The 21,353-nt window shown below is 39.0% G+C and overlaps 1 protein-coding gene across 7 annotated transcripts in view; it reads left to right on the forward strand.

Moving 5' to 3' along the window:
- Window positions 1-11,954, forward strand: part of OTUD7A (OTU deubiquitinase 7A) — a 167,154-nt gene extending 155,200 nt beyond the window's left edge. For 6 of the 7 annotated variants that reach the window (XM_075431846.1, XM_075431847.1, XM_075431848.1 and 3 more), the window contains one exon: window positions 607-11,954. In XM_075431846.1, coding sequence (XP_075287961.1) covers window positions 607-2,040 — 1,434 coding nt within the window. In that variant the 3' untranslated portion in view covers window positions 2,041-11,954. The remainder of the gene's footprint in view (window positions 1-606) is intronic. The other variant, XM_075431850.1, reaches the window with a different exon arrangement.
- The last annotated feature ends 9,399 nt before the right edge of the window (window positions 11,955-21,353 follow it).

Raw genomic sequence — 21,353 nt, forward strand, 5'->3', positions numbered from 1 at the left:
AGAGACCTGAATAACAAAGAAATTAATTTAAATAAGTTGGGGTTTGAGCATAATGAATTTAGAAATATTGCTATGTGCAGGTTTGTGTGCTGTGTCCTCCTCATGGCGGTCAGCAGAACCTCATTTCCCTTCCATCACAATATTATCAGTTTCTTCCCATGCTCTCTGTCTCCCCCCTGGCTGAGAGGCATCCTGTATTGTAGAAGCTTCCTACTCAAAGGCTGATCTCTGTATGTTGGCCAGCCTCTCAGCTGGTCAACACAAGCAGGGAGGTTGTGCTGCAGGCTTCTCCTTGATAGGAGCACTAACTTGCATCTCTCCATTATTCAGACAGTTATTTTCACAGAATCTCTGAATGACTGACCTTTATTCTACAAATGTGCTTGAAATGAGCCAAAAGCTGCTGTAGGAACAAGCAAGACACATAGTCACCACAGCCGAATAAGCTCTTATTTGGTGAAGAAACCAGTCTAAAATGTCAGTGCGTAAATTTAAAAGTACATTTTAAATCAATGTCAAAATCTATATTGGATTTAGGATTTTTTTGGACCAAGTCCCAGTAAGAAACTGATTTTGCTGTATCTAATTATAATTACTTTTCCATAGCAGGCCCCTTTGGCTCAACCAGAATCCCCTACAGCTTCAGCGGGGGAAGACGTTCAGTCTCTGGCTGACTCAGTGGACTCGGACCGAGATTCCATCTGTAGTAATTCCAATGGCAATAATGGCAAAAACAGTAGAGAAAAAGAAAAGGACAAACAGAGGAAGGATAAAGACAAAAACAGGACGGATTCAGTTGCCAATAAAATAGGAAGCCTCAGTAAAACCCTGGGAATTAAACTGAAGAAGAACATGGGTGGTCTTGGAGGCCTGGTGCATGGCAAAATGAGCAGAGCCAGTTCAGGGAATGGAAAAAATGGTGATGCAGTAGAGAAAGTCAAAGAGAAGAAGTCAAAGTCTCGAAAAGGGAGCAAAGAGGAATCCGGACAGTCTGCGAGCACTTCTCCATCTGAAAAGACCACTCCATCTCCAACTGACAGAGCTAGCAACTCACCCACTGAAAAAATTAACACTAAACCCTTTTCTGACAAGCAGTCTGACCCGTGGAAGTACAGCACTGATGTGAAACTCAGCCTAAATATTTTGAGAGCTGCCATGCAGGGTGAACGAAAGTTTATTTTTGCTGGCCTTCTTTTGACCAGTCATAGGCATCAGTTCCACGAGGAGATGATAGGCTATTACCTGACCAGTGCACAGGAGCGTTTCAATGCAGAACAGGAGCAGAAAAGAAAGGATGCTGAGAAAAAGGCTGCACTGAATGGGTCATCTAGTAGGAAACTGGAGCCAGAAGCATATTCAAAAGAAAAATTAGAAACATCTCCTCAGGACAGGGTGTCACCCGTCTTGCCTCAAAGCCATACAACTCAACTGGTTTTAAAATTTAAAGATCGCACTAGTCCCACTCCTGGGTCATTTTCTTCACCTAGTAATGGTGCTAAGAAAAGTGGACCCATTCCGGTATCTGCCCACTATAGCCATACGCCACCTGTTCAAAGGCAGAGTGTCATTCATTTGCATGATGTCAACTCCAAGCCATCGAGCTTCCAAGATGATACCTACAAGCCAGTGGTTGGCACCTTAAAAACTTGTGCCACCTATCCCCAACAAAACAGATCACTGTCTTCTCAAAGCTATAGCCCAGCCCGGATATCTGGTATCCGTACAGTGAACACAGTGGAATCGCTGAGCTATGCCATGCCTACTGAACACAAGTCTCAGACATATACAAATGGATTCAATACTGGTGATATTAGAGACTGCTTAGAATATGCTGATGAGGATGCCCCTCAGACCTGGTTGAACAATGATAAAAATCAAGGCAGAAGCACAGTTTGTCCAATATATTCCATGCAGCAGAACCGCTGTAAGAAGGAGAACTGTTCCTTTTATGGTCGTCCTGAGACTGAAAATTACTGTTCATACTGCTACAAAGAAGAGTTAAAACGCAGGGAGAGAGAAAGCAAGGGACATGGGCATTGAGGATTCTTCCGTGACTACTTAGTTTTACCATTTTCTTACTTACAAAGTAAACAGTGTTGAATTGCAGTGAAAGGAATCCTTAAAAAAAGAATAAAAGATTGATGAGTAAATAGTGTCTAGCTCTTCGCTTTTCCAGGGCAATGAGGAAATAATAGGATTAATTTATCATAAAAAAAATATTATTTTCCATTTTATCAGTGTCTTTTTTACATACACTGGAAAGCTGAACGGTTGTTTACTCCTTTGTCAGTGCTGTGTATATGTTTGGTCAAAAATTTACTAATGGTGCCTGAATTTACACTGACATCACTCAGGTAGTAGAATGATAGGAGAAAGTCATAATACCGGAGACGTGGTGTTGTAGCAGGGTAGTATCTGCCTTGCAGACATTTGAAATTCTATAGCTATTATGAGAGTATTTTTTCCTCAGTAAAACCTAAATTTTTCATAGCCTTTTTTTTTTTTTCAAGAGGGTAGTGATTTTGCATACTGCACATTTTTAACATGGCAGCATATTGCATTACTACTAAGGTTTGTACTCACTTTAGCCTGAAATTGAATGATCCTGGGAAAATGGGAGTGAAAGGTCTGAATTCATGAGGGCTGTAGCTTTTCCTAATTTTAAGTTCTTACTAGTTATTTCTACATTTCCATTAAAAAGTATATTTGAGACACTTTTATTTGTACTGCTTTTTTAAACAGATTTTGTAAAAAATACATTAGAACTTGCAAGACTTCAGGTCACAAAAAACCCCCACGCAGTATAGTTTTGGGCACATGACTTTCAGTAGTGTTTTCATTGCTGTTAAAATTGAGAGAAATGTTAAAATAAAATGAAAATATAAATATTTTATTAGATTTGGAAAATTTGATGACCAGCTAGGAAATTTAGGATCATTTTAGAACTGAATGAACTGCTTGTCAAAACAAATGTATTGCATCAATTGATTCCCTTAGCCATTGCATTAATTTAATAATTATTTATTTATTCCTTTCCCAACATTATTGAGTGATAGTTACTGCAAACATAACTACTTCTGAGCCTTTCTTGAAGACTGTTGGCTCCACCTATTTTTGAGTCTTCTCCTAGAGTGAGTTATGTACCCACCAGGAGGTTCGAAGATGGCTATAAAATACCTCCAGTATGAATGACAACTCCTAGCACAGATTTGCACAAGTCTAATATCCAAATGTTTACATAAGTATTTGCAATACTTTTGAGAATAAAACTTTGCTCATAGAAATATTTCTGTAAAGCAGACACTGCAAATACTGCTGAAGTACATCTATGACATTAGGAAGTTTTCTTGAATATGGTACTTGCCTTTTTTGCACCCCTCCACCATCAACTGCCATAATGTAGTAAGAACAGCTCTGTAGTGTTGTTACACTTGTAAGCAATGACTCATTTACTGCCTACCTACTTTTTTGTTGTTGTTTTTTTGAAGAGCTCATTTTCCACAAATAGGTGAACTACTGCCTTCAAAACTGCTTACTCCGCCACATAAAGGTGCAGAACATGAGTGCTGCCTTACTCATTATGGAACAGCACTTTTCTGGCCCGCACAGGAAAGATTCTTTGCCAAAGAGTCTTTGTTCCTGATTCTTTTCTTCTCTACCCCAGATTTCACTCTTGACATGGGTGGCACCATTTCACTTATGTACAGTTAATCCTAGTTAGTCTTGAAACCAAGGCTAGTCTGTGAAACAAGATACAAAAACTTATGCTGATGTGTGCTGGCTTTCAGGAAAAGCACACAAGCTTTTGCTAGTGTCCTGCTGAAATTTTGTGGAACTGAGCACATACTTAAAATTGACCATGTGTTTAGGTTTTCTGCTGAATGGGAGATTTAAAGAATAGTTTCAAAGTCCATTAGGCACTCCTAAAAAGTCATGGTCTTTGCCATGTTAGCTGTTCCATGAATACAGACCTGTACTTTATATTTGTTGCCGTATACTGAGCATACGCTGAACGTTACTGAACTTGCATTCCTTCATAAGAGGTAGAGTTTGGTATGCGTAATGAGAGATTAAAACTCCATGTGACTTCTGTCCTTAAGGTAAGCACATTCTAAAATCCATGTCTCTGCGTACACTGGTAAGCAGTGTCCTTTTTTGGATAACTGTTTTGATTACATGTAAATTCTCATTGCCAAAGAAATCTGTTAATGCAGATTATCAGATTATAGTAAAACAAGACAGATTATGTTGTAAAACAAATCAAATACCATACCTGATTGTATTTGTTGCTGACACTGAGAAAACAGGATAAAACTTCTTGAAAAAAAGGAATAATTAAGAATTCCTAGAGCATTATAGTAGCAGTGGCATTTGAAACTCTGAGAATTGCTTCTGTATAAAGTTGTGCTTAAGAAATATTACATAAGCAGCAAACTACACCAGCCCATGTATTTAAGTCAGTTGTATCCTTTCTGAATGAGGAAAAAAGTAACGGCACATACGTAAAAATAAGCAATTACCATGAGAATTTGTTGTTTCCCATTTTTCAAACAAGTTATTTCTATAGTATGTTTTTGAGATTCACTACTCACAAAAGAAAGAGGTTTACAGCTGGTCAATATTTAGATAAATTACTTTGTTCTAAATTATCAAATAGATCATACATGTATGCTAGATTATTGTGAAAAATGAATTGGTCTTCTGAATAATAATAGTCTTGTCTGTATAGGATACCAAACTTCAGTGTTCACTGTCATCCTCAAGTCACTCAGAAATTTCCACAGATATTTACCACTACTGGATTGCTCATTTTAAAATGCCTGTTATATGACATACTGACAGAACGCTTTTTAGTTGTGCCTGTTTCCTCAGAATCCTTTTCTTGGTAAAGCTTTGAATAATTTGCTTAATATTGCTGTTTTCTTTTATAACTCTTCAAATATCCCACTATTCTCTTGTCCCTTTTGATATTGAAAAGAAGTTGCAGGCCTACAGCGCAATCTGCCAGTTAAAATCTACGCACCTTTTCCTGGTTGTTGTCCTTTTTTCTAGATAAGTAATGCTGTGGGGTGTTTTTTTTCCTTTTTTTTTTTTTTTTTTTGTTGTTTTTGTTTCTGAGCTATTTGTGGCAGTTGTCTAAAGAGGATGCAGTAGTTGGTATTAAACAGTCCAGACATGCAGAAACAGTGCCTCCTCCTGAAGAAGGGATTGTCCCATTAAAAGAAGGGTCTAGCTATAAGAGGACATTTTCTACGTATTTTTTTCACAGAGAATTCACAACTGCTCATGAGTTGCATTCACCAGCACTGAAAGAAATTGTGTCATTCCTTAGCTAGGTGTGAGAGGCAATAATCTTCAGATGTTGTTTCTCTGTTTCACTAAATGTCTAACCTTTGACTGCTCTTTTGTTTTATTTTTTCTTACATTGAAAGCATATATAGCCCACAGGCCAGCATATCCTTTTCTGTGCCTGAGCTGCCCTCTCTGTACCTTCCAGAGCTTATTAGAGTTACCACTTAAAATCAGTTTTGGTTTTGGAGGACCCTATTCATTTCTTCTGTTAGCTCAAGCAGCTGCAATACACATGCATATTTTTGCATTTGTATGTGCTTCCCCCCCTCCATTGATTGTGATTTAACAATTATCACTGTTGTCCAGATTCCAAAAGTACAGACTAAATCTTGGGTATGCTACACCTTCCTAGAATAGATCCAAAATCACCAGGAAATATTTTGGTTGGAGGAAGCTGGAATTTTTTTAATGTGTGCAATTTTTCTGATTTAAAAAAAGGCTAAACCTCTTAGGCAATTTTTTTACTTTGTTCATAAACTCCAATACAAAGGTCTGCTCGTAATCGAGGATGCCTGTAATACATAATGGGTTTCAGTCATACTTTAATATAAAGTTCTATTTAAAATGCTTTACAAAGAGTTAATAAACTATTCCTAGACTTTACAAGTATTTTTTCCGATATGGGTATCAGTTGTAGCATATAGCTAATAAGCAGCTCATTCAGAACAAGGTGGTGTAGATTACCAAAAGTAACTTCAGATATTTTGGACTTTGATTAACCTTTTGTTATTATGGTTCATTAAGCTTTATAAATGCAATGGAAATATAGTGTGTGACCCAGCTTTCTTTAGCAATTAGTTCCTTCTTCCTAAGCCAAAGGTAACATCAGAAGGATCAGTGAAAGAAAGATGCTGTACTTGGAAAGTTTTTTATTGCTTATTTCATAAGACTAAATAGGCCAAGTGAAGTCTTCAGAGTCGTCTTTTCTAAAATTGCAAAAGTCGTGGTATGAGCAGTATTACTTGATACAGAAAGCATTGAGGAGAGACACTTAACATGGATTTGTGTACCATTTGACTGCAGATCAAAGCAGTCTGCTGAGGCAATATCAGTCCTTGTACATATGGGCATATTCAGGGTAATCTACTTCTCGTGTGATAAATGTGTAGATATCAAAAAATGCACAGCACAGATCTGACAAAATACTGCCCTCTAACTCTCTGATTCTTCAAACAATTACACTGGTGCTCAACTTCACCTACATGAATAGTCTCCCTGACATCAAGGAGACTGCTTATTTTCAGCAACTTAATATAACTGTTAAGAAACAGCATAAATGTTTGTGGGATCAAGGCCTGAGCCTTTAGCCAGTGTTTGTTCCCCTCAGGCTGCCTGACGTTATTCTTCCAATGAGAGAATCAATGAGAATTTTGCCTGAGGAGTAGAGGGAAGCCTTAGGTGTCTTTGGGCTAAACCTGCTGTCCTCTGAAACCTGTGGACAGAATCCTGTTAGCAGTGGGGGCCTTAAATCAGGTACTTCGTGGACACACAAAATACTTGCGAGCTGGACGTGAAAGTAAAGTAGGAGCTAGTAAGGGAGTAAGGTCTTCATAATACTGGGAATGTTTTGCACAGGTAAAAACCAATTATGTTAATAGAAACCATAATAATCTCAAATAAACATAGGTTCAGAGAAGCAAAATAACTGATGCTGATTTTAGATGACTTTTCAGCTTAGTGTGTTTTAAGTCTCTGTCAGTCTATTTGAAGAATATTTGTTTTGAAGAGTATTTGTTTTAAGGTATGGCCACTTAAACAGAGGATCACCAAACAGTATATAGCATAGAACAGAAATTATTTCAGTAACAGACACTAGTATCTATTTTGATTTGCACATTAATTTCCAGTGTATATGACTAAAATACTGTATTGTTAAAAATGAGAGGAAAACAACACAAAGGTGTTTGTAAGTATGTTCTATTTGTGGACTTAAGGCTGTATTATGTTGGAATTTTACAAGCCAAGTTTAAATTGTAATATAGAAATTATTTTTATATTATTTCAAAATATGCTACAGAGCAATATTTTGCGCCTTTATTATAAACAGGGTCATCATTTTAGTCGATTGCCTTCAGAAATGCTGGTAGAAATTAACCATGAAAAGAAAGCGTTGTAAATGTACTCGTTGTTTCTAACTGTTCTGTCCGTTGTGCACATCTATATCTAATGCAAGTTGAATATACAAATTTTTTTTAATTGAAAAGCTTTAATTTTGTCTTTATAAATTTTGGTACAACACTATCCCTCTCGATTTAATTCCACTCTTCCTTACAGTCCGTACCAATAGCCACTTTTATAAGCAACTTCTGAATAAACATTCATCTGGAAAGTTTTCTTACCAAATGAAACATTTCTGCGCAGATATTGATTGACTTGGGACACTCATAATACACCCAGAATCCATTGGAGTAGGATTAATTTGCTTTTTTAAAAAATGGCATTAGAGATTTATTATTCCTTCAAAATGAAAATCAAGAATTAATAACTAGTGCAATACTTTAGCATCTGTGGGAAGAAAGTCACTTTAGATCATAGAAGCGTCATCCTCTAATTGGCAGATACATTGTGTCTTAATATATATCAAATATGTATTAGCTTCTTGCAGATTAAAGTGTTCAGATTTTATTTTGTCATAGTTCTTTGTACTGTACATATCAATTACTGATGAACTGTGCAAAAAAGACTTCACAAACTAATGCATATGTTAAGTTAGGAGTCAGTATAGTTTTTAAAATTCCGTAACATTTGTAGTTTAGTTTGTTGGGGTTTGTTTGTTTAAGAATTACTATTGAGATATGTACCGTAACCAAAATTTTCAAATCTGGATGCCTAGCACTAAGATTCTACATCTAGTTTTCTCCCAGTAACTAGACTGGGCTTAAGATGTATGGAGCATCAGTTTCTGTGGGAGCAAAAGCTCTTTCTTGGTTTCAGAAAATCAGGTGAGCATTACTTCAACACATATTCAGGGCTTTTCTTTATTAGTCTACACTTCAGTCAATGGAGTTTACATTTTCTCTTTAGCAGTTTGCCATGTGTGAACAAATAATTGGGCTTATTCATATTGCTTGAATATGGAAAGACTTGCCTTGTACCAAAACACCATATAATTGCCCATTTAACTGTTGCATTCTTAATGGGGCGAGTGTATTCCACTGATTTGGGGGGGGGCTATAAGAACTTTTTTTCTTGGATATCATCATCACTCTCTATTGTTTGGGTTTTTCTCCTCTCAAGTGAATATGCTGTTCTGATTGCTGTTTTATCTCCCATTACCTGAATGCATGTACTGTACCAAGAGAACTGAAATGGCTGATGCACATTTGCACTGTGGAACACGCGATATGGGTAAAAGCTACCATGTTCCAAACAGCCTTAAAATTATGACTCTCTGGAGACTGAGAGTGACTTAATTGGATGCAGCCTCTGTCCCACTTCCTCATTTAACCATGACTGTAAATCTCTGTCCTGCTGTAGTCTATGTTACTGTATGCATATTCATCTGAATAACCTGTAATCTTACACAAGTTTTTTCTTTAAAAAACTGTAATTCTTTGATAAGCGTTATTGTGTCAGGAAACCTTATTCAAAAGAGGAAATGGGGTAAAATTGGAGAGAGAATGGTCAGTAGTGGAGTAACCATGGCACCAAAATACTAAAAAGAGGGAAAATAGTTAAGATGTGCCAAAAATTATTTCCTCTCAAGACTGGAAGTTTTGTAGATCTTTCTGTATTCTGAGAAAACAGAGAAATGTTGTTTTGCCATTCATCTCTGCATCTGATGTAGTCTCTTACTTTGGTGCAGAGGTTTGCTACTAGGGTAGAAGGGAGAGAAAAATGGCAAGTTTTCTTCCCTTCTTAAAGCAAATTCTAGTCTAGTGACAGAATCATCTGAGATTGTAAAAATATGATCCAATGTTAGAACTAATCAGTGCCTAACTCTTGTGTGCGAGTTGTGTATTTCATTTTCAGTTTGCCCTTTTCAGATGCCATTTTTAAAAAATAAGGAGTGGGGGAAGTTTAAAGAATAAGCTTGTGTGATAGTGACCCAGTTCTTCCTTCCTTCACATGCAAAATCAATATAAACATGAAAATGGAATTACACTGGAGTTGCACTTTCCCTCTCAGGCAAGCTGAGAGGTAAAAGCCACCTTTTTAGTTAAATCCCATGTAACTGCTTTGCCACTGAATAAAATTAGAACCTTTTTGAAGCCTGACAGTATGTCTGGAGCCTGAGAGCCGTGGCCAACCTAACCAAAAAAAAGAAAGTCTGGTCATTCTTGCTTTTAAAACAGATACAGTTCATTCTGGCCCGTGGTGTCTGAACAGTATCTTTGCAGTAAAGATAAAGTAGAACACTGTCTTGCTGTCATTTGCCTCCCGGTTTAAGTAACACAAAGCCCCTTCCCCATGCTTTTGGTTAAAATATGCAGTAGGTGTAGCAGCAAAATGTGGCATCTCAGGCTCAGAGAATGCCCTACTTCTCCTTTTAATGGGCTTGCAATCAGGTACAAATTGAAACACAGCCATGTGAGCGTGATAGAAACGCTCTCATCTCTAAACTTTGCAAATTGTGTGCACTTGTGTTTTAATACTAACAGAAATTAAGCAATGATTTTATTGTTTGTTTGCTCAAGATTATGAGTACTGTAAATACAGTCTTTGTATAATACACATAGTTCATGTACAGTAAAAAAAAATGCTTTTCCATTGGAGCAGCTCAAAGAGCTTTGCATGCACGATACCGACCTCTGTTCATTCACCATAAACCAAGGAGAACAAACAGGATTTAAGCCTAGATTAAACAATGAATGGAATTAGCCACATTAGCTAAGCAGCTAGGAGTTCCCAAAGGTAGTATTCCAGGCCAGCTTTGACAGTTTTGTATAAAACTCTATCCCAGTGGTCTAGATTAGGTTTGTGCTCTTTCCTGGGGAGGAGCAGTTACTTCTGCGTCTTTTCAAAGCCCTTTGCTCTTACCCCACTAACTCCTCATTGCATTTGTAATGTGCCAGTCTTATCATGATTCAGCTGTGAAGCAGTTTCTCAAATCTGTATAGAGCTCTTGTTTTCGTATTGGAATCCGTTACAAACTTTTCATAATGCCTTGAAGTTGACTGTTGTGTGGCTGAAAGACTTTGTTCTCCTTGGAAGGCCTCGTTCTTCCTCATTGATTTTTGTGACTAACACTTTTGTATGGAAAGAGTTGAATGAAGCATTGAAAATATCGATGCTGTTTACATGTATTTCTGCCATTTGATATATGTTTTTTGTTACAAAATTCTGTGTTGTTAAAACCCAATGCCTCTCAGATATGGGCAAATCTTGAAAGACAGTATGAATTATTGTACATAAACATGTAGCTAATTCATCATAATTTTATTATGGTATAATATGCCCTCTCCAAATTTTTTGTACATCTTTTTTGCTATTGCTAACATTTTTCCTTTCATCCTCTAATTCCTTAGACAAATTCTAAAGCTCTTTGTCCTTAAAGCCTGTGGTAGATTTTCCAATATAGAAGATTTGGCTTTATCAGTTCAGTTTGCATACAGAATGACTTGTCTCCCCAAACAAGAATTAAAGTGACACAGATGTCACACCCTTAGCTTATAGAAGTTCATTTACTCATTAACTGAGGGTTGTCTCTGTTCAATTACAACCAAAGCTAATTATATAAAGTTTTAAAAATCAGCACAGGTAATGTGACTCTTTCTAATTACCTAGGAAACTCAACATTTTTAAAATGGTAGAAATGTGTAATAAATGTATTTGTACTTGAAGTCCATATTTCAAAGAAAGATAGTAGTTGGCTGTCACCAGGGCTTAAGCAAATGTTAATAAGGAATAAAGCAAGTCTCACTGATTTTTGTTGGCTAAGAATTCAACTTCTTGGTAGTTGTACCATCCTTCCCATTTTTCAGTCTGCTTTTATACCATTTTAGCAAAGATTGATTTAGGATTTCAATAAACAATATAATAGATATATCAGAAAAGTTTTTAAAGTGACTTTTCAGGTTTCTCTGTGTTTGACCATTTTCATGCAAAACTTTTACCCCGTATGAAAGGAGTGATTTTGTCTTTTCCCTTTCCCTTCCCTTTTCATAATTTGTAGATGCGATTGGATGCAGTCACTTTCATCTACAAACAAAAGAGTTGATCATTTTTAAGCTGACTGCCATATCATGTTTAAATCCATTGTCCAAAAGAAACAGAAGCATTAATTAACATTAAAGGATCAAGAATATTTTTTGTTGTGAAAAGTGTGAGTTCTTGAGAGCCTTTTCTACATGCAGTTTTCATTCAAATTCAATTTAAGTGTCATTTTTAATCTGATCCGTACTTTGACAAAGATGATGTGTAAGAGCTGTTTTTAGCAGTTGGATTGTTACTTTGTAAAGTATTAAAGCACTAAACCAATTTTTGCAATAGGTAGTAAAAGTTGCTTTTGTTTTGAAAACTTCCAGTTATAACTGTCGCACTTTTTATAGCAGAACTGTATTTAATTTCTTTCTTTTAGGAAAGATTACTCAAAGTAACTGATAGCTCTGTAATCTGTGTGGATTGGCTTCTTCATTCTTTGAAACTGAGAGAAGCTATAATGCCTATTCAATAAAATTAACTCATTTCTAAAGCATCTGTTTGCTTGAATTCTTGTTTGTGCTTTTTGTGTCCTCTCCTCAGTGTTATGCCTGGGAAACAGCAAAGCCAGAGAAGAAAGCAGCATGCCGCAGCCCTGGGGGGGGGAGGGAGGGGGGTGTTAATTGCTCATCACAAGCTTTCGTTCCACTGCCATAAAGTTCACTCACTTTGATTTCAAGATTAATTGGCATAAATTGGATAACTGGGAAATCAGGCACTGCGAGGCCTGTTCAGCTTTCATTTTTACTGAGTATTCCTGGTTCCTAGGCTCCCCGGGCCCCTCCACGCAAGGAGGGCCGTGCTGCCATGCCACTGTGCTGCTATAGGACTGGCTGGGCCGGGACCGTCACCGCTACTGTCCTCAGGAGATCTGTGCCTGCGTAATCTGGTGGCAGACAGGATACTTGACAAACAACTGTGTTTGAACTACAGTCTTTCTTTAGAGAAATCCCAAGTGCTGAAGAAGTCATACTAACATGCAGTAAGTTGTTCTAACAGTTAATTAGCCTTTTTTAAAAAAAACTGTTGTTTCTAACCAGAATTTGCCTAACTCCAGTTTCGGCCTTTGGATCTCATTTCCTTCCTGTCTGATCAAGGAGTTGTCTGTCGCCCTTGAATTGCTTGTTGCCTCTGATGGGGCCATCTCTTAACCTTCTCTGTGTCAGGCTAAGCATACTGTGCTTTCCAAGGCCGTTGCAAAGGCATATTTCCAGTTCCTGGAATGCAATCTTTCTCATGCTTGTGCTTCAAGTCTCCTCCAGCCTTTTAACATCTCCCATGAACTGCAGATATCTGAATTAGACTGAAAGCTTTTTGTGAAACACACTCCAGCTCCAACAAGAATTAATCCAGGCAGACTGTGCTGCAGACTGTATTAGACAGACTCTCTTCTGAAGTAGTCTCTGATTCTATATAAGAATTGATAGCAACAACATTTCAGTACAAGTTTATTTCCAAACTGACATTATTGCATATTTATTCACAAAGATGTCTTTATTCTTTCTGGCCACAAGATTTAAAAAGAACTCTCGTTCAGCTGCTCTTTGACCTAGTGTTTTTCAGAGTCCTTGCTTCCTGAGCTACAGTCCTCCATCTGGTGAGTATAGCCAAGTTGTTGTATTTATTCCTAAGTGTCTGAGTTATTTTTGATTGTATCAAACACACCTGGTTTGATTGTACACAGTTTACTGAGCAATTCAGATTACTCTGTATTAGCATCCAATCATTTACTCTCCTAGTATTATTAACAATTCTTTCAAGCACATTCCCCTGGTGACTGATAAAACTATTAGTTAGCGTAGGGCTGATCCTCTCTTGAGACAGTGGATTGGTGATTGATTATTTATCAGTTAAACTTCTTATCTTTTCAAGCAATCTAAAAAGGTTTGAAAGGGCCTATTCTTATAACATAATACTGATTTTTTTTTTATTTTACCTGTCTTTCATTTTTGATTCAAGTTCCATATTAACCGTTTTATTATCGTGCCTCTGTTCACAGCATTCAATTACCTTCAGTAGTTGCTGTTTGACATCATCTTGAATTCGAATTGGGGACAAATCAGATAGTAAAATAGTTTGAGAGGGGAGATAAAAAAAATCTTTGACCATGTCTACCTGTTCTGCAGATCTCAAAGGTTTGAATGTACTAATATGCCCACCTGCCACTAAGATTTCCTTTCTTCCTAGTGTAAACATACTGTACCTAAAGACAGAAGAGAAAGGAAGGGTCAGCATACCTAACTCAGTAGAGGTTATAGACTTGCTCAAATCTGTGCATCTGCTGAAGAGTTTTCTTAACTGGTATTACTAGTTTGTAGGAATATGGTTCTTAAATATAAGGACGTTGTGATATTAAACTTATCTGCCTATCTAAGACAAAAAAATGAACAAAAACATGATTACTATTACTGTGACCATAGCATTTGCCCAGATGTTTAGCTATGTGCAGCATAAAATCTGAGAGCAATCTGATTGTTGAAGCAAAGGCCAAGGCAGTTACCTGAGCTCCTGGGGCTGGAGAGATTCCTAAAGGATTCCTGGCCTCCCTCTGTTGTGCCCCATTTTACACTTGCAAGACGAAAATATTGTCTTTCTGCACAGAAAAATGTTACTCCATTCACTCAAGAAGGTCACAGAAGCATCTGAATAGAAAAGTCATGTGTCTCAGTGCTATGCAGAATAATACTGAATTTGCTTTCTTCATTCTACAGCAAATCACCTTCAGGATGCCCACAAAGGTTGAAAACTATTGGAGTGACTGGAATGAAAGCAAGGCAGACCCAAGCATCCATACCTCTTACAGCATTTAAATCATGGTATATTCAAGTTTTTTTGAAATGTAAAACACCACACATTAGGCTTCATCTGCCACTTACAATAAAAAACTCTGATCATTGAATTGACAGGAGTAGGAAGGAGGTGGAGCAAATGGCAGTGGCGAGTGTAGGACCCAGTTATGAATACATCTTAATTAGTAAGTATATAAGTATATTTACCATAGGTAGACCAGAAAATGCTGCCTACATAAGGCCCTGCCTATGTAAGACAGGTAGGAGCAGAAAGTATGCTCTTTGGCACAGTTACAGAGAGGAAGCATCCAGTCTGGCCCCGTGAAATTTGTTGTTAAACCTCACAGATGAGCCTTGCTTCCACAAGTCCATGTCCATGCCATTTGAGATTGGATTAGATCAAACCTCATTCCTCCCGAGGCAGATGCTGCTGTCAGCTCAGTATCTGTCAGCTGCTCTGTCCCAGCTGGTCTTCAGTTGTGTGAGCTGCCCCGAAAGGTCCCCAGGTGCTCCTGCCCCATAGCGAATATTGGCAGCATAGAAAGACAAATCTTCACAACTGCCATTTCAGATGCACTTTCTGTTGCTTATAGGTGTCCCCAGCACAGTAGTTTTGGCATACTGATAAATATAATACCAAAGAGCCCTGTTAGAGTTGAAGTCAAATTTCCTGCCTAGACAATCAGGAGGAGTTTTGATTTCTCTGCTCTAGAACTGAACTTGATTTGAAGATAAGTACAAAACGTAGGAATTAGTAAGTGATGGGAATGTGATTACAGGGGAAAATTCCTCTATCTCGCTTTGCAGTGCTCATGGGTAACGCTCTCCAAACAACATAGTTTATGTGAACAGAGAAGAATCATGAGTTTAATTTGGTATCAGAGTTGGTTGTAAAATCTGTTACTGACTTCTTGTCTGCTGCACAGTATTCCAGGAAAACATAAAACTGGCAAATGTGTCATCTAGGGGATTTTCAACGTTGGCAGAGGGTTCGTGTAAAAAAATGTTGCTTTTCTTCTTTAAAGAAAGTTTTTTAACTTAAGAAATCGCAGAGAGAAAAGGAAGTTGTTTCCCAACATGGACTCATATTATGGATATGTGACTACATAAAATAACCAACTACTCCCTGACTTTTTCAACAAGGTTTAAACAGCTGCATAGCCCATTCTTTTCGAAAAGCTGACACCATCACTTGTGTTGATAATTTTCCAGACTTTCTGGGTTCTAGCTGGGATTTAATATAGTAACCAACACTGCAAAAGGCTGGTTAATATGTTACTGAGCATGTTATAAATTTGCCATCAGAACCAAAGAATTTGTAGGGTTGAGAGAGTGGGACACATCCATGAAGGAAGGCAGCTCTAAGGCAGGGCTGTGCTTATAGACAGAGAGCACTAATTATGCTCCAGCTTCCAGATCTTTCATCCGGAGCAGAATCTGGCTAAGGAGGAAAGTTCCCATCCTGTGTTCATGTCAGCTCTGTGCATACGTATCTACCTACAGATGTCGATGGCAGTGGCTGTTGTTAGGTACTTGTCACCTGACATTTGGATGAACTCACTGAGCTCATTTCACCTGTGGCAATAGAATCTATGGCTCTCTGATGGCCTTTGAGGTATTTGCTGTGCCTCTGACTTAGATTTGGACAGTCAAGAGGAGGTTTTATGTATCTTTATAACTGATAAAACCTGTACTGCAGCCAGTCCACTTTGCTTTTGGCTTCTGCTGTTCATACAATAACTCTTGCTTTTTGAGGAAGTTATCAGAGAAGCCAGGAGCTCATTAGCTGTAGCATAAATATCTCATGAATATGGGCTTCTAAGATTTGTGTACAATACTGCTGTAATGTTTTATTATCAAAAGTAATTGAAAGCAAATGCAAAATATAAATGCATCAGCATCCCTTTGACTGTACAGTGCTTCATGTCATTAAAATGTGGCTAGCACAAGCAGTTTAAATGTTCATTTCCCTGTCACATCTGCAAACATTTTAAAAATTAGAAATACTATCCGTTAGAAAAGACACTCTGTAGCATGTCCTTATTATTCCTATTATTTTATCATTCATGGGAGGTGACATTTACCTCCCTGAGCTTAGAAATAAACAGATCTTCATCCAACACATTTGCAAAGAAGTTCTGTGTAATTAGAGACATGGGGGCAGGTGTTTATCAAGCAGGAAAGGTAACATTGTACTGAATAATTCTGTCCTGGTTTTGGCTGGCATGGAGTTAATTTTCCTCTCAGTAGCTGCTGTGTTTTGGATTTTGTATGAGAAGAATGGTGATAACAGTGATGTTTCCAGTTGTTGCTATGAAATCAAGGACTTTTTCCAGTCTCCCATATTCAGCGAATGAGCAGGTGTGCAGGAGCTGGGGGGAAGCATCGCCATCAGCTAGCCCAAGCTGGCCAATGGAAATATTCCATAACATAGACATCATGCTCAGTTTATGAATGGGGGCTGACCAGCAGGCTGGAAGCTGCTCTTTCTTGTTTCCATGGGTTTGAATCCTCTGTTTTCCAGGAGTTCAGTCTTTTTCGGGAGTTTCGCAAACTTTGCAATTTTCTGGGTTCCGCGATTGCTACTCAGGGACTGGCTGCAAATCAGTCATTCGGTGGTGAGAAAAATTGCATTGTTTATAGTTTATTTTACATATTCATTATTTTCAGCAGCAGTAGTAGTATTTCCTTTGTTGTCTTATTAATCTGTCTTTATCTCAACCCATGACTTTTACCTTTTGTCCATTTCTCCCCCCGAACCCGCTGGGGGGGGAAGGGGAGGGATGAGTGGGCAGCACAGAGTGTTTTTCCTTGGAGGAGGGCAAAGATGCAATTCACGTCTGTGTTGATTGCAAGATGCAGAAGATGCAGAGGAGCCAAGCCTCCAACGACTGGGGAAAGGCTTTTTTCTTCTACAAGCAATGCTAACATTAACACTGATAAAAGACTGTGTCATAAGGCTGAGGGATGTGAATCTAAATCATTGCTATCAGTAAAATAATAGCTGAATTTTGAAAGCATTGCACACGTTCCATCATGTTTCAGCTCCTGTATGCAAGAGGGTGGGGTTTTTTTCTGAGAACTTCCCATCTTAGTTCATAAAACACATTTTCTAGCCTTATGATAGCCCTGTACTTCAGGCAGATTGTTTTAAGGACCTGGTGAGAGGGCTATGTAACTTGGCTGTGATTTTTCTCTTACTCGTAACTTCATGCACAGAACTGTACAGAGCCTGTGCCAGTTGTTCTCAAGGTCCTGGCCAGCCCCTCCCAAAGCCAGATCAAAACAAGCAGAGAAGCTGGGAGCCTCAGCACAGCTAAGAGCTATACAAAAACATAGCCAGAGTACAGCTGCGTTTTAAAGCTGAGCATTCAGCTGTGCCTTCACTCCTGTTTAATAACAGTTAAGTGGTGAAGTGCTGTCTTCTTGAAATGCTTCCCCTCTCTTAGCAAACACTATGTAACATTCAATTTTTACAGTGACTTGTAGCATATTTTTACTCCTGAAATATAACCCTTCCTTTTTAGTTCTTCCTTAATCATAGTGATTTTGTGGAGAATGCCAGATTTTCTATGCGTGGACTTAAAGCTTGATTTTTTTTCCTTATTTCCTTCAGCACTAATTATCCCTCCTAAAAATAGACAGGTGGAGTCCAAAAATATCCAGTGGAGCCTGAATGGAAGGTTTCCTAAAGGGAAGCCAACAGCCAGGCCTCATTATTTACCCAGTCTTGTTGTTTGGACAGTCCCACCCTCCACAAGGTTCCTGCTTCCCTCGCTTTCCTCTTGTTCTCTCACCAGGGTTAGTCAGTACAGCTGCTTGCGAGGGCACATTGATGGGAAGCCATTCCTCATCCAGTCTTCAGGGAAAGTTGCAGAAGCTGAGGAGTGCAGTGGCTGCTTTCAAACCCTCAGCCCGAGAGTCACCCCTCTCCCACAGCGAGGAAGGTGGATGTAGGTCATTTCTTTTGAGGGACCTGTCAACCTCTTCTGCCTTCTGCAGCCAGCCCATGCCTGCTGCCTGGCAGCACGGGCGTCTCCCTCAGCCCTGGCCCTGCAAACTGGGGACAGGGCTTGCTGCGGCGGCACAGGATGGATTGGCAATCCTGAACAAAACTTTCTTCTTCCTTCTTCCTGTCAAGTCATCCTATTCCTCCCAGCGGGCTGCAAACAGCAGTTTGTATGGCAGCCCCAGAGTGGGAAAGCTTGGATTTGTTTTATGACTTCCAAAGTCAGCAAAAAGGTTGCATGTTAAACGAGACCGTACAACTTCATGGTACCTGATTGTCTGTAATATCCCGGGTTTGAGGTAGTTCTCAGCACCAGTAATAGAGGCTAAAGGAAGAAACAGAGAAAATGGACGCATCTTGGGTCTGATCAGCGGTGATTCTGCATGTTGGTGTAAGAAGTCTTGATACAGTCTGGGTTTGGGGCCAGCCACCTGTGCGGCTGCCCATCTCTTTTCTCCCCTCTGGGAAGATCATAGTTGTGATGTTGATTTTTAGATGTATGTGAGCTTCCAAATGTGGCATTTTGAGAGAGTCCCAAACTAACATCTTTTTTGCAGAGGGTGGGGCATGAGACTTCAGAGAAAAATTGCAGGGTCTTTGAAGTGCAAAGCTTTGAAGTTTAAAAAAGCCAGAAAACTCCTGTTGCAGTTCACTGTTTGCAGAAAATCTGGAAGGTAAGACTTTTAACCAAAGAGACTGGATAAAATATTTCAAAGTAACAGGCTGGGGAAATATTTCAAAGTAACAGTCATGTTTTAACTGTTTATGCAGTGGTGGTGAAGGTGACCTTGATTCAAAAAGTCTGTACCAAACAACATGGTTGGTCTGTGCCTTGTTTCTCTTCCACTCCGAGACTTTGAGTGCGTTCAGATCGCTGACCTAAAATACATGTTTGGTGGAAGGGGGAGGGAGGAATTTCTCTCTTCCCATTACTATTTTGTTTTGTTATGTTTTGTGTCTGTTCAGTTTGTCTCCAGGATCAGAGAAATTACTCTGAAAGTTATTTCCACAATAGAAGAGCATGGGAAAACACAAACATTGGTCTCTTAAAGACACACAGTCCTGTTTATTACACGCTGATATGCCTTGCCTTCTAGTCTGTTGGAAATGCTACCACATGAGCTCTCTTACTCCTTCCTCTAGACCCCCTGCTGGATTTTGCACCTTAGGCCTTTCTTTTTCTCTCTAGAAAATGACTTAAAGTTGCTCTACCCTATACTCCTTTCTCATTTTTCTATACTTATCTTCCCCCTCTTTACCTTACTTTCCCTATTTATTACACCTTTTGTCTCTGTTTCCCACATTTTTTCATCTCATTCCTCTTACTATGCTGCCATACGCCTGAAACTCTCTCTAATCAGCACAATCTCTCTTCTCCTTCAACTGGGCCTTTTTTTCTCAATGGTGTTCTCTTATCCATCCACTTGGCATATTGCATCTTCCCTCTGGAAGATGTACCAGTTGTACCGCCTAGGCCTTGGGAAGAACACTTGGGCTAGCTCTGAAAAAGCCAGCTTGAGCAGCGTAAACCTTTGCGAGCCTTTGGAGTGTACCTTACAAGTAATAGTGCAGCAGGCTCAGACCTGCTGCAGTGTGCTCAGGCAGGAACATTTATCCAGTGACGCAGTAGAGAAATGTCAGCTCTGCAGAGATCTGCCAGCAGTAGTGTCTCAGAGCCTCTCCTCACCCAGCCCCTGGTGCCAACCCCTCTTTTCCTCTTGAACATTTATTCCAGCCAGTGGGAGCCAAAGATTAAACTTAACTCCTACCAGTGTCAACCAGGTAGGACAGGTTGATCCTTTATTTACGATTATGCTGAGGCAGCAATTATACTCTTGAGCTGTTTTCTCTTGGTGAGGTAGAGTTATTGCTAAGCTTAGTGTTTAGGTTTTGTTAGCAGAGCTTTGGGGCCTGTTCTTGCCTAAAATCCCACTCAGGTTTTCTCAGATCTCTTTTCTTCGCTCTTTTTTTTTTTTCCTCCAGACTTGTTTAATGTAATCTTGTTCTCTGAGTTGCCCAAAGCACAAATCTAGCTCCTAAAGCCGGTGTTCATTCATGCTTCCCTCTTCCCTCTTGCTGCTCAGATGTCTCAGACTCCCCTCCCTTGTCTAGTGCATGGATTGAGAAATCTATTAAAATAATCGCTTTCTTTATACTCTTAGCTGCACTGGCAACAAATTGTGGCTAGCTAGATATGTGTGCTTGCCACCTGCTTGAATTACTGTTTGACTTAGCTCCCTCCTCTACTGCTTTTAGAAAAGGTGATGCAGTCGCTGGTATTTGGAGATTCTGTCTAGCTTACTTGCTCTGAAATTCTTTAGGAAGCCCCATGCGTATACTGGTGCCATATGAGCCTTTCTGGTCAGCTGCTAGAAACACTTGGATTGTCTCATTGTCCTCACCTCTTTCTTATTTTAATCTCCATCTTCTCTTGCTTTTCTCTCTGTTTCCATTGACTGTATATTTATGTTACTTGAATCTCTTGCAGTCAGCTAGCAAAGCATGCCATGGGTGTGGTTCCTTGAAAAGCTGGGGCAATGAACCTTAAGGTGGACTACTTTGAAGCCAGAAATGATATACAAGTAAATGTAAAGAGGAAAATCCTATCCTAATTCTAGCAGTATTATCACTTCTTTTCTGAACTGATGGACTACTGCCAAGTCCATGAGCATTTCATGGTAAATGCTGAGTCACGGGCAAAACAGAAACGCATAAATTTAGCAACCGTGGAGAAATTTCTTTTGCAGATGAGAATGCGTTAACACACACGTTTCAGAGTGTGGGTGTCTGGGTGAGGAGGCACGTAACATTACAGTACCAAGGCAACAGCTCCATACTTAAATTGAAAAGGCATATCATTTTAGAAGGATTTGTTTCTCTTTTCATTCTTCTAGAAAGCCAAAAAACAAACTTTGACTGCTCTTCTGTTATCAAACATGAGGCGGATCACTCATGTAGGAAGAGTTCAGAAACGCTACTCTTTGCAGCCTATTTTCACAAGCTAATAGTGCCTACAAGTGTTCTGTAACTTGTATTTTGAAGAAACTTCAGACTCATTCCTT

This window comes from Opisthocomus hoazin, chromosome 10, assembly GCF_030867145.1.
Source record: "Opisthocomus hoazin isolate bOpiHoa1 chromosome 10, bOpiHoa1.hap1, whole genome shotgun sequence".
Classification (NCBI taxonomy): Eukaryota; Metazoa; Chordata; class Aves; order Opisthocomiformes; family Opisthocomidae; genus Opisthocomus; species Opisthocomus hoazin.